At 44.6% G+C, this 15,827-nt stretch overlaps 1 protein-coding gene across 1 annotated transcript in view; it reads right to left on the bottom strand.

Annotated features, from left to right (window-relative positions):
* Positions 1-2,964, bottom strand: part of GRM7 (glutamate metabotropic receptor 7) — a 239,030-nt gene extending 236,066 nt beyond the window's left edge. The window contains exon 1 of the mRNA XM_021410013.1: positions 2,025-2,964. Within this exon, the coding sequence (XP_021265688.1) occupies positions 2,025-2,111 (87 nt within the window). The 5' untranslated portion in view covers positions 2,112-2,964. The remainder of the gene's footprint in view (positions 1-2,024) is intronic.

Here is a 15,827-nt window from a genome sequence, read left to right as displayed (position 1 = left end):
GCAAGGATTTGGCCCCTGGTTCCTCAGCATACATTAGATTACATCCACTCCAGGCTGAACTTCCCCACTCTTAAAGCTGTCAGTGAGGATTTAGAGTTACAACATACTAAATCACGTTAAAGTTGTATCCCTAATCTGAAATGACTCTCAGAAAGCAATGTTATTACAGTAAAGCAGCAGAATGACAGTGTTGTATGTATTTAATGAGAATATCGATAGAAGCATATTTTTCTTTTTTGACTGGTGGGAAAGTCGTTTCAATGTTATGCTTAGTATTTCACCTCATAATTAGTCATTCTTGCACTAAATCAAATTCCCAGCAAAAGTCACTCGCTAAGTTCCCAGAGAGCGGAGAATGCTTTCTTTAGATGCCCTAATTCAGCACTGGAGCACTGTGCTCACACTAGAGCAGGGCATAGGACTGGTGCAATAGGAATGAAGTTATTCCATTTCTCTCCCTGAAAGCAGCAGGGGAGGGGAGGGCTGCAGGGTGCTTCAGAGCACACGAGAAGCGCTGTCTCTGTGGGCAGCACTGAGGCCACCGTGTCCCCGCTGCTGGGGATGCCCTCTGCCTCCCACTGGGAAGGTTTGCTTCCCAAAAAAAAAAACAAACTCAAAACGAGACATAAAACAACTTCACAAGAATCCTAGCCTGATCTTTTTAGCAAGGGAATTTGTTTACAAGTAAACAATTAGTGGTTAAACACATCGAAAAGCATAGTCAAAAACATTTCTTAACTTGTCTGTCAAATAAGATCATGGATTCAGCCAAATCGGTACCGGATAAGAAAAGACATTGCCAGAAAGAAATCAGCATCCTTCTGGGGAGCAACACCATTTCCATCACAAGAGGACATGACCTGCATCTACTTCCAAAGAAGCTGTATAATTAAATATTGCTTTTATGTGGGCAGCTGGCAGGGTGAACACAAAATCGCGTTACAATGGACCAATGGAAGCAAAACAAAGAGCTATGGAAAAGCAGAAGAGAGAAATAAGACAATATTTCAAATTTTGGTAACATAGCATGCTGTTGCTGTGAACGGTTGGAGGTCATTTTGAACAACTGTAGTGGACACGGTACAAGCAATTAATTTGTTGGGTGAAGTCAGTGTTGGGACAGCAGCCAGAGTGCCTGCTTATCTGGCGTTTGGAAAATAATGAATTTTTGGAGCAGAGGCTCCTGAAAAATCCTGATCCTTAACTCGGTGTTTGGCTGCAGCTGTTTACAAAGAGAAAGTGTCAGCGCGGTGCTGGCTGCCAGGGAGGTGGGGAGAGCAAATCCTCTTTAAGGATGTAGTGGCCTGGATCTTTTGCTGTATCTGACCTTATACAGCAACACGTGTTCATGTGTTTATATTGTTATTATAAGCTATTAGATAACAATGTTGAATTTTTGTATATTAAGTATGTATTATTGATTACGTATTATATACACATTAAGTTTGTAAATATAAAATAAGTGTTAGGGGTTGTTCTTAATGCTATTCAGAAATACGCAACGGATACCTTGTGCTGAAACACAGAGCACCTGGGCCTAGCACCCTGCGGTACTGTGCCATTGTGCTCCCATACAAAACCAAATGGACAGAGCAGCGTGGCTCAGCAGGCTGACCTTGGCCCCTCTCTGGAGAGGAACATTTACCTCTTTCTAATGCTTAAAAAGGCCCACAGATTTACACACACAGAGTTGTTTTCTATTTCCAGCCATTTCCTGGGTCTTGCCTCCTCTGCATGCGCTGCTAGTGCTTGAGGAGGAAATCCCCCAAGCGTGGGCCGGGGTCTGCGGCCAACTCACAGAGCCTGAGCCAGTGGGTGCCACTGCAGCAGTCCCCACCCATTCATTAGGGCTATGAAATGAGCCCACCAATGCAGCACACTTAGAAAGTCAAGTGGCAGTACAGGGGCTGGATACCACCTTCCATGCTGCCACATGACTACAGTTAACGACATCTTAAAATTAATACATTTTTGACCGATTTCTCTCCCAGTGTTTGAGCCTTTCCAGGCAAACTCCCGCTTACCTGTGGCCTGCGGTGGTCAGCAGCTCCCTCCGAACCAACGAGCCCAGGAGAGCAGGCCCCAGGTGCACCAGGGCTGCCCCACCTCATCTCTTCACACCCAGAACTCGGCTGGGGCAGGAGGGCCTTGATCCCTCGGAAGGGCCTCAATCCTGCAGGCCCTATCCCACAAGCAGGCTGAGTCTCCTGTCCTTTGGGAGATGTGGGGAACAAAAGCCACCGAAGCCCCTCAGAATGGGCGTGGGGTCAGTTCCAGGCAACTCCCCATGTTCCCCTGGCCATGTAGGACACACATCCCCTCAAAAGTGCCATCAGTACCTGTCCCATCGCTCTGAGAGCCATCCAGGCATCTGAGGAGAATGAATCAATCAATTATGCAGGAGACACTTTAAAACTGTTCCTCGGAGATGGCAAATATTTCAAAGAGGCAGCTCTATTAGATGGGCACTTCAGCCGAATCATTACAATCCCTGCAATCCACTGAGAACAATAACTTTTTCTTCTCAAACACTCACTATTATCTCAGTTTCTGATTTACTAGGAATATTCTGATTCACTAAATCCCCGAAATATCTGCAGTGCTGAGGGAGTTTGCACGCTCTCAGGAGCGAGACCAGCTGGTTTTCTCCACCTGCCCGAGGCTCGGGACCTGGTGACAAGGTGACCCACGTGGCAGCTCCCAGGGGCAGCTCCGGGGGGTGCAGAGTCAGGGTCCCCTGTGGGAGGCACCTGGGGGGGGAAGGGGCACACATCCTCCTCCCATCTGCTCCTCTTCAGTGTTTCCCTCAAAAAGCCCCAACACCCACCTAAAAAGAAACACCCAGGCTGCAAAATCTGCCTCTGGGAAAGCCAGTCACGCTTGCTCCTTCCACCCACTCTGCACATGCTGTGATGGCATCCTTAATGAAGGGATGAAACGCTCCTTGGTTTCCTGCTGAGCCCCCGCCCCGCTCTGCAGTCGTCGTCGTCCCCCACCCCCCACCTGCAGCACTCAGCGCCCGGCCCCCTGCCTGCTGCTCACAGCGGCAGAATTCACAGCTGGGCCCCGGGCTTTGCTATCTTTATTGGTTGGCTTTTCTAAAAATTTTCTTTCTGTAATCTCACTTTTCAGATTCAAAATCTCCCCTCTGTGCCCTTCAGGCCCAGCCCCCATGTCACAGCTCGCTCATCTCTGTGCCGCTGCTGCCCAGAAATCCAGTGCTTGTTTTGGAGCAGTGAGTACACACCTGCACCTAGGCTGTGTCATGATTAACTTCACCTGTACAAAAGCAGGGCCAGAAGGGTTTCGTTGGTGACCTGCTTACAGAGGGGTCTACCAGATAGTTCACATTAGAATTAAAACTCATTTTCAAAATCATAACCAAAGCTGCTTCTTCACCCTTCCTGACTTTAAAAGTTATACCATTTTTGGTATTTACTTGTTTTTATTTAAATAAAGGGAGTTGGCTTGCCACACAACAGAAACTCATATGTGTAATTTAATACATTTTCTTTTTGTTGATGATGAATTTTTTTTTTTTTTTTAAATAGAGTTCCTGAAAACTCAATTTCATACACAGAAGCACCACATCCCCAGGGGCTGCTAAAGAGCTTCACCTCTGCGAGCAGCTTGGACTGCGGCTGGCAGCCAGCTGCCCAGGCACTGCTTGCTATTAGCTAACTGCACACACCAAGCCACCTCGGTCGCACCCCACAGAGCAAGGTGCTGTGAAACCAAACACTATCACAGCTGGCACTCATCTTAATTAGTTCTGACAAATCTTGATAATGAATCATTGAGGATATGAGTTAAGCATAAAATAAAGCAAATAGCAAGGATCTTATGTAATTCTCACTACTCCGATGGCTGTAGAAGTTGGGTTGTGAGGTGGTTTTGGAAGATTTTATGACAGAAATCGCAAGTGTCCTTTGCAAATAGGAAATTATTTTTATGATGTCCTGGTTGCATCCCTTCGATAGGGATGCGGTTGTTTTCCCCACCTATTGTGTCTATGCCTTAGTGTCTCTCCCCATCTGTTTTGGCATGATGGGAGCTGTGCCGTGTCCAGCTGAAGGGCATGGGCTGGTCTGCCTTTGGGGCTCATGCAGGACCCTTCCCAGGGCAGAATTTGTATCTGGGTTGTTAGGTTTAGCACTGGCTGGGAGTCCCTGCCTCATTCTTAATGGCACAACTCTCCTTTCCCGCCTGCTGCTCCTCTCCTAGCTCCTTGTGCCTGTCCATCACAGCCATATGAAAGCACGTTTAAACAAAATCAAGATGTGCTGCAGGCTATGCTCATCACTGATCCTCAACTATTGAGATTTCCATGTCCCAAGTGATGGTCTAGCAATTTCTGAGCACTCCTTCTTCAAGATTTGCTGCGTTTTCCACAGAAAAAAAATATTTTGCCATAGCTGAAGAGGTCTCCATCCCCTATGAGCTAATCCATTTATAATTTTTTTCTGGGATTCCTTGTTACTGTAATTATTGAAATGAGATTTTTCAAATCTCATTTAGGAATTGGGAAAACATAGGTGCTCAATTTCCTCTCCCAGGAAATCCTGAGCTAATAAAAGCTTGGTAGGCAGGTTGCTGGAGCTAAGCTGGTGTAGAAAGGAACCCCAAACAACTTGAAGCAACCGCAGAACAAAACCAAAATTCTCATTACTAAAAACCTGTTGGCCTGGAGCAGCAGGACTCACACAGCTAAATTAATGAGATCAGAAGGATGTGGCTTCAGGCGATGCACTCAGAGGTGCTGGGCTTGGGTGTAAAAGTAGGTGAGCTGCTTCCAGATCCAGCTCTGATGAGATCTGCCAGGCAGGCTGACAGGCTCAGACCTGATCCACTTCCACGGAGGTCGATGAAAACTCATTAATTTTAAAGATCAGACCATTAATTTGAAAGCCACTGACAGAGCAGCAAGAGCGGGTCTGAGGACCGAAATAACGCAGAGGCAGAGGACATCCTTGCAGTCTCCTCATATGAATCCTGTAGCTGGGTAGGAGCGGAACAAGGTTAAATCCCTTAACCAGGAGACTGAGTGTGCCACAAGTGATACAGGAAAAGTGCGTGTGCGTTTCAATATTTAACACCTAAGAGAAAATGGATTTAATCCTCAGTTTAGATGCTTCGGGTTAACCAAAACATGCTTTTTGATCCTAACCAGAAATTTGTGAACGTACATTTTCAATATTTCTGCTTTTTACAGTAAAATAGAAGGAAATACTATTAACGCTCAAAATGACTGGAAAAAGGGATGTCAACGTGTAGATGTGTTATGTACAAGCTGCACTGCAGCAGTCGCAGCCCCTGCCCCGTGAGGTTGGTCTGTAGGGACAGCTTGGCACATGGGACCGGGACTGCGGGGCAGCGAGTGGGGCTGAGGGTGCAGGGGTGGCTGTCCCTGCCTCGGGGCTGGCTCTGCTCTGGGTTGGGTGCCCGTGGGGTGTGATAGGGGTGCTCGTGAAGCATGCTCGTAGGCAACAAACAAAGTATTTTATTGCCATGTGCACAGCCGAGAACAAAATCTGATACAGATATTGGATCAAACCTTGTACTCTGTGGCAATCTAATTTTATCCTGACATGTTGATTGCTTGCTCTTCATCTGCAGTTGCTGTCCCAAAGGGTGCAAAGTGAGAGAAGCTGTATTTTCTTTCCTTAAGAAGATGACAGAAAATAAATTCAAAAGAACACCCAAGAACAATGCGGGTTTTGTTATTCACCAGGCAGCTTCACAGAGGGGAAAATCTGGAGCTGAGTTTTTTGAGGGCCTCCACAAATGGTGGCACAAAAAGTGATGGAAATTCATCCTGCTGTTTTGAATTTTTAAAGTAATTCCTAAAATAAGGAGTTCTTTCAGCTGTACACAGTGCAATTGGAAGGGATGCTGAGCTGGGCTGCTGTGTGTCACTAAGCACCTGTTAAATACCTATTTGAATAAGGGCCTGCAAAACTAAGGGATTTTCACAAATTTCCATACATGTAACATTATGAACATTGGGCTAAGCCATCCCAGCAAGGAACAGCAAGTCAGAGCCCGCTACCAGGATTAACAGGACCCCATGTGAGTGTGCTGTCCCTGAAGCAAAGGCAGACACAAGAAGTGGGGCCATGTCAGTTTGAAATGCAAGGAGATACCTTGGGAGACCTCCACTGGGCTGGAAAGCACACCTCTTGCTTGGAGATTGGGTATCTTTCACCACAAAATGTCTGCTATGAAACCTTGTTCCCAGCTTAGCTCTGTCGGAAGCGCAGTGTGGAGCATCCACTGCGCGGGTCAGACGGGACCCTGAGTACCTGACCCATGGGTCACAAACTGCATTCTGTAAATATTTTATGCAAATGAATCCTGTTAATGAAAGATGAAAAACTGATGTAGATATTTACAGGACCAGAACATTAAGGGCTAGTTTAGTTGTAAACATTTTAGAAAAAAATGCATCCCACTAAGAAAACATCATTTGCACCATATGACAATTCAGTATTTCTTACAGAGCCCCACTCGCATGTAATAAATCCAAACTTTGAGGTGGTGTTGCTTAATTCTAGCAACTTTTTTTTCCTTGACCCAGATATAAACAAGCTTTTACTATTGGGAAATGAAATGTTCCCACAGCAGTACTCATTTCCCCATCATTTATTTCTGAATTAGAATGGGAGAGGTTTTCTTCTTTCTTTAATTACCTACACTGATAGTGTTCTGCATTATCTATCAGCTCAGAAGTTTTCTTACATTCCTGGTCTGCTTTCTCCATTAATTTAGGGTATAACTCTGGCTAAATCAAACTGAAGCTTTTAAAACATAAACGGTGGCTCAGGGTTGGCATTAGTAGACAGGAATAAATCCTCTTTTTATGAGTTTTTCTTTTAATTAAAGGTATTTTAGTTTAAAGAAACAGAAAATGAAATTAAAAGAGCGATGCTGGAATGTCTGTTAATTTCAGATGGTTAATTTAATTGGAGGGACAGCTGATGAGTGAGGAACAGCCCTGTCTGGAGCCCTGTGGTACAGACCCCACTGCTAGCTCTGTCACAAACCTGCCTTGTCTGCAGTCCCGGACAAACGCTTCTGGCTGTTTTTGTTATTTGATTCCTTAGCAACTTTTCATTCTCTGCAGGGAAGAAAAAATTTTAAAAATTGAGATTTTGAAGAAAAGAGGAACCAGAAAAAGACAGGGAAAAACATGAAGCACATGAGGAAGAAAAGCATCCTGAGGTAGATATTCCCTCAGGTTGGAATTAAAGTATTTTACCCATAGAGTAAGTTTGCTCCCTGTTGATGCAATCTGATTTCTTTACGAATTACTGGGCCTAAGCTTAATTTAAAATTATATTTTTTCAGGACAACAGGTGAAGAACAAAAGATGCCCCTTCCAGTGGGGCTGACGGGGGGCCCCTCGCTCAGTCTCCCCGTGAACGGTGACCTCAAGCTCCCCAAAGCCAGCACACAGCAGGTCGGACACGGCCAGCATCGCCGTTTGCTTTAACAAGGTAAAGCACAACAATAACTCTTAGTTTTTTTTTCTTGTATTTTCTTCTTAACTTTTCCATTTACGCTTAGGTATTTCAGCAGGAAGTACATTACATAAGGAAGTCCCACATCAACACAGGCATCTGGCGAATGCTGCCAGCTGTGGGGGCGAGGCATGAACCGCAGCGGTGCCGGTGCTGGCAGAAGGCTCATGGCTGGACAGGGGTGTGGGTGCACGGCCCCACGGCCAGCAGCAACCACCTAGTTGCATGAGATTCCTTTGTGTATCCGTTTCACCAGGGCATTCATTCCACACATGAATTCTGCCTCAAACCCATAGATCGTCAGCTTACCATCAAAGGAATGTTTTATAGTCGGCAAGATGAAGATGTGTTGAGCATTAAAGCTACATCGTTGGAAATCACAGTAACTGCTAACAATCTTTTTGAAATAGAGCAAATTACCTTTAGTTTTTACTGCCAGAGAGGAGAATGTCCATTTCCAAAATATGAATTTTTACTATCATTTTATCTCTCTCTGTTTTTATGAAGCAAAAGCTATGAAGGCATTTCAAACATAAATTACTTGAAACTTCTCCTTTTTAATTCCCACCAGCACTAAGCTCAACTTCTCTAGATCAAAGTATTTTGAAGTTCATTTTCCATGCCTATACCGATACAATTATGATATTTTTCACATCTAAGGAACAGAGTCTGGAAATCCAAAGAGCTAAACACTTTAGGACAATGGTCCCATCTTTACTGTGTCACATATTTTGCATTTTATGGATGCAGCTCTTATTCAGGAGCTACAATTCCTTATTTAGTTCACTCCACAAGAAATCTTTGCTTTCTCCTGAAATGTATACTTATTTAGAAAAGCATTCACAGAAAGGTTACAACCAACAACAAAACCAACCACTCTAAAACCACCAGCAATTTGGGGGCCTTCCATCAGTCCTGCTCCCATTGGTGCTCCCATTGGAGCTCTGGGTGTTCAATGATTTCTCACTTTCATTCTCAATCTGAAAGTGCCCCACATTACCCCACTGAGCAAGCATTGGAAGCAATACAGAGAGAGCTGAAAAGCTCCTGGATCTCTGCGAGAGGCAGGGAGCATTTTGTCTAAAACAGACCTGTTTCAGTCAGCATACATCATGCGAATTGAGCTTTAAAACACGAGCCGAGCTCGCTGCTCTCAGCTCCCAGCCCATCAGGCAGTACGTGGCGGGGCCATTCGGGGCCCCTGGGACCTGCATTCACTTCCCAGCTTTCTGCAGCTTTCCTGGGTAGGGCCCCGGGGAGCGATCTCCTTCCTTCCCAGCACAGTTCATCTTCTGCATAGGAATAACGCACCCGCTAATTCACACTGCTCCAGGAGACCGAGGCAGTAAAACTTGCAAACATATGAGAAATAGAAAAGCATGTAAATGTGATTCAAACCCCATTCAAAGTTACTAACTACCGCTTCTCTTCTTTCGCTTTCCCTGGCTAATGTTTCCCCAGAGCTGCTCTCCTGAGTTCTGCGCGCAGTCACCAGACCGCCCGCGTTTCCAGGTCAGCAAACTCCACCTTGCTTTGCTTGTGGAGAGGAGAGGTTACACTGTAAAGTTCCAGTCTGTAGATGTTTCATGTTGGTGACATGACTGAATGAGGAGCAACACTGGAAAAAGTCTCTGGGAACAGGACAAAGGAAGTGTCAGCAAGTGTCCTGCCTTTTGTAAAGGCAGGAGAGCCCGTTTACAAAGGGCAACCAGAAGGCACAAACACTTTAGTGAAGTGACCACTGAGCAAATGAGCACAGATTGGTGCTGTGTTGCTGGGTTTGGGGACTCGGGTGTTGTCTCCAGTCTTCTGTCCACAGGGAGCCACGAGGCTGCTGATAAAGGCTTGGTTGGTGAGCGGCATCAGCGCTGTTTCTTAATGCCAAGGCAACATGAATTCACAGGAATCATATTCTTTCAAACTGATGAGTTCATTTTCATCAAGAAAATTGGCTGGTGAAGGTGGCAGTGCTGAGCACAGACTTTCATAGTTGCACACAGCGATGACTAAGAAACCAGACTGATCTATGTGATTCCACAAGGCATACGATAAACAGCGGAGTGTTTAAAAGAGCCCACGTCTCCCAGGTATCACTAACAGACACGGCTTTTGGAGGAGCTGCTCCCATGGGACGGGTGGGCCTGGTGGCAGTGGCTGCTGGTGTGATGGTGTCACGGTGCTGATGCTGGTTCTGTCCCTGCTGCCTCGCTGCGAACAGGAGGGGCAGCACTTGAGCTCTTAGCCACAGCTTAAAGCAGCATCTCATCTGCGGTACATCAAACCGTGTGGAGGCCTCATTCAGAAACAGACCTAATATTCAAAATTTAGAAACGCCATCTGGTAGAGACTTTGTTAAGTAAAAATATCTCATTACTGAACATAGATCTTGGAGAGAGATCGCCTTCTTCCCATATACATCTGATTAAGTGGACAGTCACATTTCACTATTTCTGGAATACTTTCAAAGGTTTCTGACGTGGAGCACATTCCTAACCTGCAGAAAAAGAACCAGCTCTGTTATAAATGTGAAATTAGTAGTAACTCATGACATTTGAGTTGTGTTGCTGCAAGGTGTCTTTTTACCAGCTTTGTTTCTCCTGGTAAATATCAAGCCCTCTAATTGCAGATATAAATCTGTTGAGGTATGAATGCACAGTAGAAAGTGATGAAAATGTTTCATAAAGTATGTCCCAGAAACAGGGAACGTGACTAGATTGAACACGTTGACCACAGGGTTTGGATGTGCTGATAGAACCACACGCCCTCAGGATGGCCACACTTTCATCACATGATAAATGGAACGGGGAACAGTCTGCTTAGCGTAATTGTTCCAAGATATCCGAGCAACCAGTGAGGCATAAAAATGCTTTTTAGCCATACAACTTCTGATGGCCTCTTACAATAGAGAAGAGCATAGATCTTACACACCTTGCTTACAAACAGCAAACCTCCAGTTAGGGGTTTTTTCCAAGTGAAGTTTTATGAAGACATGATTAATTTCATGGTCCGAATCTCTGTGAAAAAACTCTTATGACAGATCCCAATCAAACTGAAAGCAGCTCAAAACAGTAGTTTATGTAAAAAAAAAGAAAGGGAAAATACTGTTTTTAAAACTCTGTCCAGCTCAACTATTTTACAAAAGCCATGGAATCTTTATCTGAAATGCTGTCTTGGTGTTTTGGTTTAAGTCTCATATAGTATTACATTTATTTATTACTTGTTTTTTGTTGTTTTTTTGGCAGTGGATAAAGACAAATTCTTTTCATTAAAGTTGATTATTCTAATTGTGGACTCACTGTATTTCACCAGCACAACTTCTCAAGTGTCACAGACCTCTCTTCAACTCATGGACACCCATAAGCAGGCTGAGATAAAGACAGTAAAAATACCTGGAGTCTGCCCTTGTCCCTAGTGATTATAGGTTATGGAATGGGTAATGACATTTCTGGCCTCTTGATAAAATAGGTGGTAGCTGCATATAGTGCACAGGTTGGGTTTCAGGGCTCGTAGTTATTAGTCACTACTGCGTTTCATCCCAAATCTCTGTCCCTCTTGCAGTTACTTGCTTTCAGCTGGGTCTGGAGCCAGTGCCTTTCCCAGTGCTACAGGCATTTAGTGATGGAGCAAAACATTTAAATTACTTCTTTTTAATTCTAACAAAGATGTTCCTGCCACGCAAGGTTTCAATATGAGCCCATGTCTTACACAGTGTTGAAGAAAACAAAGGTAGATATGGCAGCTAACGTCGACCCCTCCTCACAGACCTCTGCTTAATCCTACACCCAGAACAAACCCCTCCAGCAAGCATTAAAAAAAAACAAGAGGCAAAAATCAAGCACAGGCATAGCAATTTTCAAATCAGTTCTCTGGACTGAGTGCCACCAAAGATTAAACCAATAAAAAAAGGGTTTTTATGAGGAAACTTGCATGTGAGAGGAGCACATCAGCTGAAGAAGCTCGAGCTGGCGTGCGGTCCTGAATTAATAGCTTAATGTAATTCAGTTCTTGCTGGTTGCCTGGAAACTAACATGGAAAAAAAGTGAAAGCACAAACCATAATGGGTGTAGAGGGCTTAATAGGGAATTATTGATGCCAATAAACTGTTAGACAGCCTGATGTATTTCTAACAAAATCACTCAAAATGCTCCTTTATTATTATATGCTATTCTGAATAACAAGGTTCAAGGCCAAGGAAGATAAAGCGCTGTGGCGCTGGCAGTTGGGGCAGGCCGCAGAGCTGACGCTGGGACGTGCCCCCATACCCAGGGCAGTTCTCTACAACGAGCAGCAAGGTGCTTGTGCTTCCTCACAGCGTCAGCTGTCTGGAATTAGCCCTGCGTGTCTGCTCAAACCCAGAGTTGAGTTTATGAATGCCAGCTTCCAACAAAACTGCTTTCTGAGGCAGGCCCAGCTGTTTGTCCACACTGGTTTGGGGAGTGTTTCTGTGAATCCTCATAGGTGTGGCCATCGGCAGATTGATAACAGACCCCGGCCAGTCTCCTGCCTTTCCAAAGATGGACAAGTCCTCTCCTGGGGTGGGCAATGCCACCAGGGGCTGCAGAAGATGCTCAGGGAGCACCACCCCAGTGCCACACTGGCTTCAGTGCCCATCACGCCCAGCGTCCCCTGCATCCTCCCAATACTGGCTCCCCACCTTGAATGAGTTGCTCAGGAAAGCAGTTTTTATCCTAATTATTTTTGACAGGTATTAGGTCAGTTTAATTAGTTTGAAATTCAGCCGAACAACCACCATTCTCCTGTAATACATCTTCAACACTGAAAGAGGAAAACGCCGTTAAAATTAGCTCTGGCCTATCAGAGGCCATCCTCAAACACCCAAATAAACCAACTTTGTGCCGCAAAGACAAATCCTGGCAGGCTTTCGGGGGGTAAGAGTGATCGTGCCAGAAACAGCTTTGAAAACAGATTCTCTCTTTCTAATGTGCAAATGTGCAAGAGATGTATAACATGGATCGTAATATAGAAAATATTGTAAAATGTAACAGAGTAAAACTAATTTTAAGGCTGCTACTGATTTATCTGTTATTTTGAGATATCCAATAGATACCTCGAGAGCATTTTAAATAGTCCCTAAATAAAGCGAGTCATTATTTCTTACTAAAAAGGGAGCTTTTAAATGATCCAGTTACTGAAAAAACAACAAACTGTAATTTCTTTTGAAATTTCGCAGCTCCCTCTCCCCTCTGTAAGCAATCTACAGTAATAAAGTATAAACACAGAGATCAAGTGTCACAACGAAAATGCTTAACAACTTAAAAATGGTACATTAAACCCCTACAATCTCGGGTAAGACAAACAAACTCATCAACTCCTTGTATTGCAATTCCTGACAAACTATGGATATAAATAGAATTTAGCACAACTAACTTATTTTTCAATCTTACCCTATTATTCAGAATTTATCTTCTCTGAGTCTTTTTATGGGTCCTTAAGCCGCCATGACAGAAAGGTGAGACCATTTCTGAGTCTGCGGTCAGTAGAGGTCTTCACATACATTCTGGAAAGGATGGAGGAGAGGTTGTAGCTTTCAGGCTTAGACTGCTCTCCGAATTAGTCTATTAAATGGCTGTACAGCAGTGTTTCCTGAACAGCCAGCGCAAGGGCCTGACCCTGGCAACACCCAGCCGCGTGATGAAGCGATGGCTGACACAGCCTTGTTGCTGCCAGGTGCTCCGTTCGCGCTCTCGGTGCGCGGCTTAATGACTATATTGTGGCTGTTGGTGGAAGCACTGCCTGTAAATTCTCCCATAGGTATTTCTATTAGAACAAGCACTACAGCTTAAGACTGTTGAGAAGGCATTCAGTGGAAACACCTCCACCTCCACATGCTCCCTCGGGCCATAAGGCAGAGCAGTAAAGAAGCCCACAGCTGCTTGCTGGTAGTAGGAGCTAACCCCAAGCACTGGGCTCGCCGGACTGTGGCCCAGAGATATTCAGAAAAAGTACCAGCATTCCAAAAACTTGTTAGCTAACACAGCCGCGTGATGGAAATCATTAGCCTCTACCTTATTTCAAGTGGGTTTCACTAAATAAAGCAAGTACGGACAACCTTGACGTCTATCATAACTATTCGGAACGTGTATGTATTATTTCACTGTCAAGCTAGGCTGCTTGCAGATGGCGTGGTGAAGTCAGACAGCTAGGGAATGTCAGATTTTTTCGTTCTGTTTCATAGCTGTTTTGTCGTGTGTGGCTTTTTTTTTTTTTTAATTCAGACGAAGGTGACGTGAGAAGCAGAAATAATTTGACTTGACGCTATTATCTGAAGCCCAGTTGAAAGGCTTGCAGTCACCAGACTCAGATGTGACCTCCACGCTGGCCAAAACAGTCTGGGAAGTCCTTGAGATGGAATGGCTGAGAACAAACATGGGCGCTCGTATGCTATTTTTGTACATTCATTTCCCTGACTTTAACCACACCGTAGCTACTGAAAGTATGTGTGATTAGCCTGAAGATGTTATGCCAGCAAACTGCAGCTCAAGACAACTCTCATCAGAACATTTTAATGTAAATTGCTGTCTCCTTATTGTTATCTAAGGAATTAAGCTGATTTATGGAAGTTCAGGAGCTGTCTCTTCGTTTGTAAACTTTTTATGGTGGACGTAAGGAAAAGGGCTCATAAGCCTTTTCCTCTGGAAGGAAGAGGATGTCCTCCTGAAGTTCAGAAATGTCAAAGTCTTTTTTTACCTTTATTTTTTATAGCTGCTGGAATAAGTCATTTGCAGATTGCTATTCTGCATATTAATTCATAGGTTTCAAATACTGCTATTGATAGCCAGAGCAGGAAGTCCTAAAATCTAGCGTTTTTAATAGGAATGTTGGCAGGTCCTTTATTATATCAAAGGGAGCAGTGTTGTTAAAAATTCACATATCAAAAACTATCAACACATGATAAATGGACGGTGAACTGTTCGTGTCGCACCGCTTATTAAGTTGGTACCATAAATTATTACACTGCAAAAATCAATGTTTATTTCAGTCTTTCTCTCTTTCCACATTGCTTCAGCTATTTTCTAGAACTCAGTTAAAAACTACGAGAAGAAACAGAAAAGCAGAACTGCTGCCGTGGCCCAGCGCTGGCTGCGGGGCTGTCACCGGGCCAGCACACGCCGTGCCTACAGCTCTCCCAGCGAGCACCGCGCGGGGCTGTGTTCTCCTACAGTCACAGCAGCAGCTTTCCACAGCCAACATTTAATACGTTCTCTGGTTTGGGTTTTTTTTTGCATTCGTTATCTTTGTAATGGTACGGTTGTATTACTGTAACTTATCACATTAGAGCGCTCTGCCAACCTTTCCATTATTCACCTAAACTTCAGTGTCGAGTCATGGAGAATGACTGTATCACTTTGTTTGCTATCTGTGTGCACAGCACCAGGGATTTAGGAGCTTTGAAATGCCTACTCCATCCTGAGAAAAAGAATCCATTTTCTGTGGCACTTCTTAGCGGCAGCAGCATCCATCGGCACAATGCGCGGCGATGGGCAGGAAGCTTGCTGATGCAGCACAAGATCCTCACTCATACGGAATTATGCTTTAACCACAGTCAGGTTCTCAAAACACTCTCTAGCTGCGAGCGTGTTGCACAGTTGACTTCTTGCTGGAAAAACAGGAGCAGCAAAAGAATGAGCAGATTTCCGAGGGAACGCGGTGCTGCATCCCTGCTTGCATCGCGCCATTACGCGTGTGATCAACATCATCCTGCACCCATCTATTGGGAAAGATATCACACGCACGCTGAGCAGCACTGTGACGGATTCCTTTAACAGTTAAACACAACAAGACAAATAGGTTTGCTATCTTTTTACACTCATCTGAGTGTAGAAAAACTTTCTGCATGACTTGTTTCTGCCAGTTTGATTTCAGCTTGTGCTAAGCACGAGTCACACACCGGCGGGAAGCGATTTCCCTGCTTTGCTTTGCCTACAATCTTCCTAACACTCAGGGCACTTGCCTCTCCGTCTTCCCCCGCACGGCACCAGGCTGCTCATGGTACCTTTCTGCATTCCCTGAAGGAGGAGGGTTTATCAAATTCTACGCACAGTACACAAGCTGGTTAAAAAAAACCCTTCTTCCATAATGACCACAAGACCTGAATTTATTGCTGGAACGTCAGAGATCTCACAAACAGCAGCAGCAGAGAGCGCATTATCTTTACCTCTGAGTTTGCAGCATATCCCATCTTCTATGAAATTTTATGACAGACGGATTCAAAGGGGAAAAAGCAACAGGCCTCAGAAGCTTTTATGGTTTTTCTTACCTCATCTGTATTTGCAAAACACCACAAGC

Source organism: Numida meleagris, chromosome 11, assembly GCF_002078875.1.
Source record: "Numida meleagris isolate 19003 breed g44 Domestic line chromosome 11, NumMel1.0, whole genome shotgun sequence".
In the NCBI taxonomy this organism is placed as follows: Eukaryota; Metazoa; Chordata; class Aves; order Galliformes; family Numididae; genus Numida; species Numida meleagris.
The sequence above is the reverse complement of the archived record's forward strand: the minus strand, read 5'-3'. Positions and strand labels throughout refer to the sequence as shown.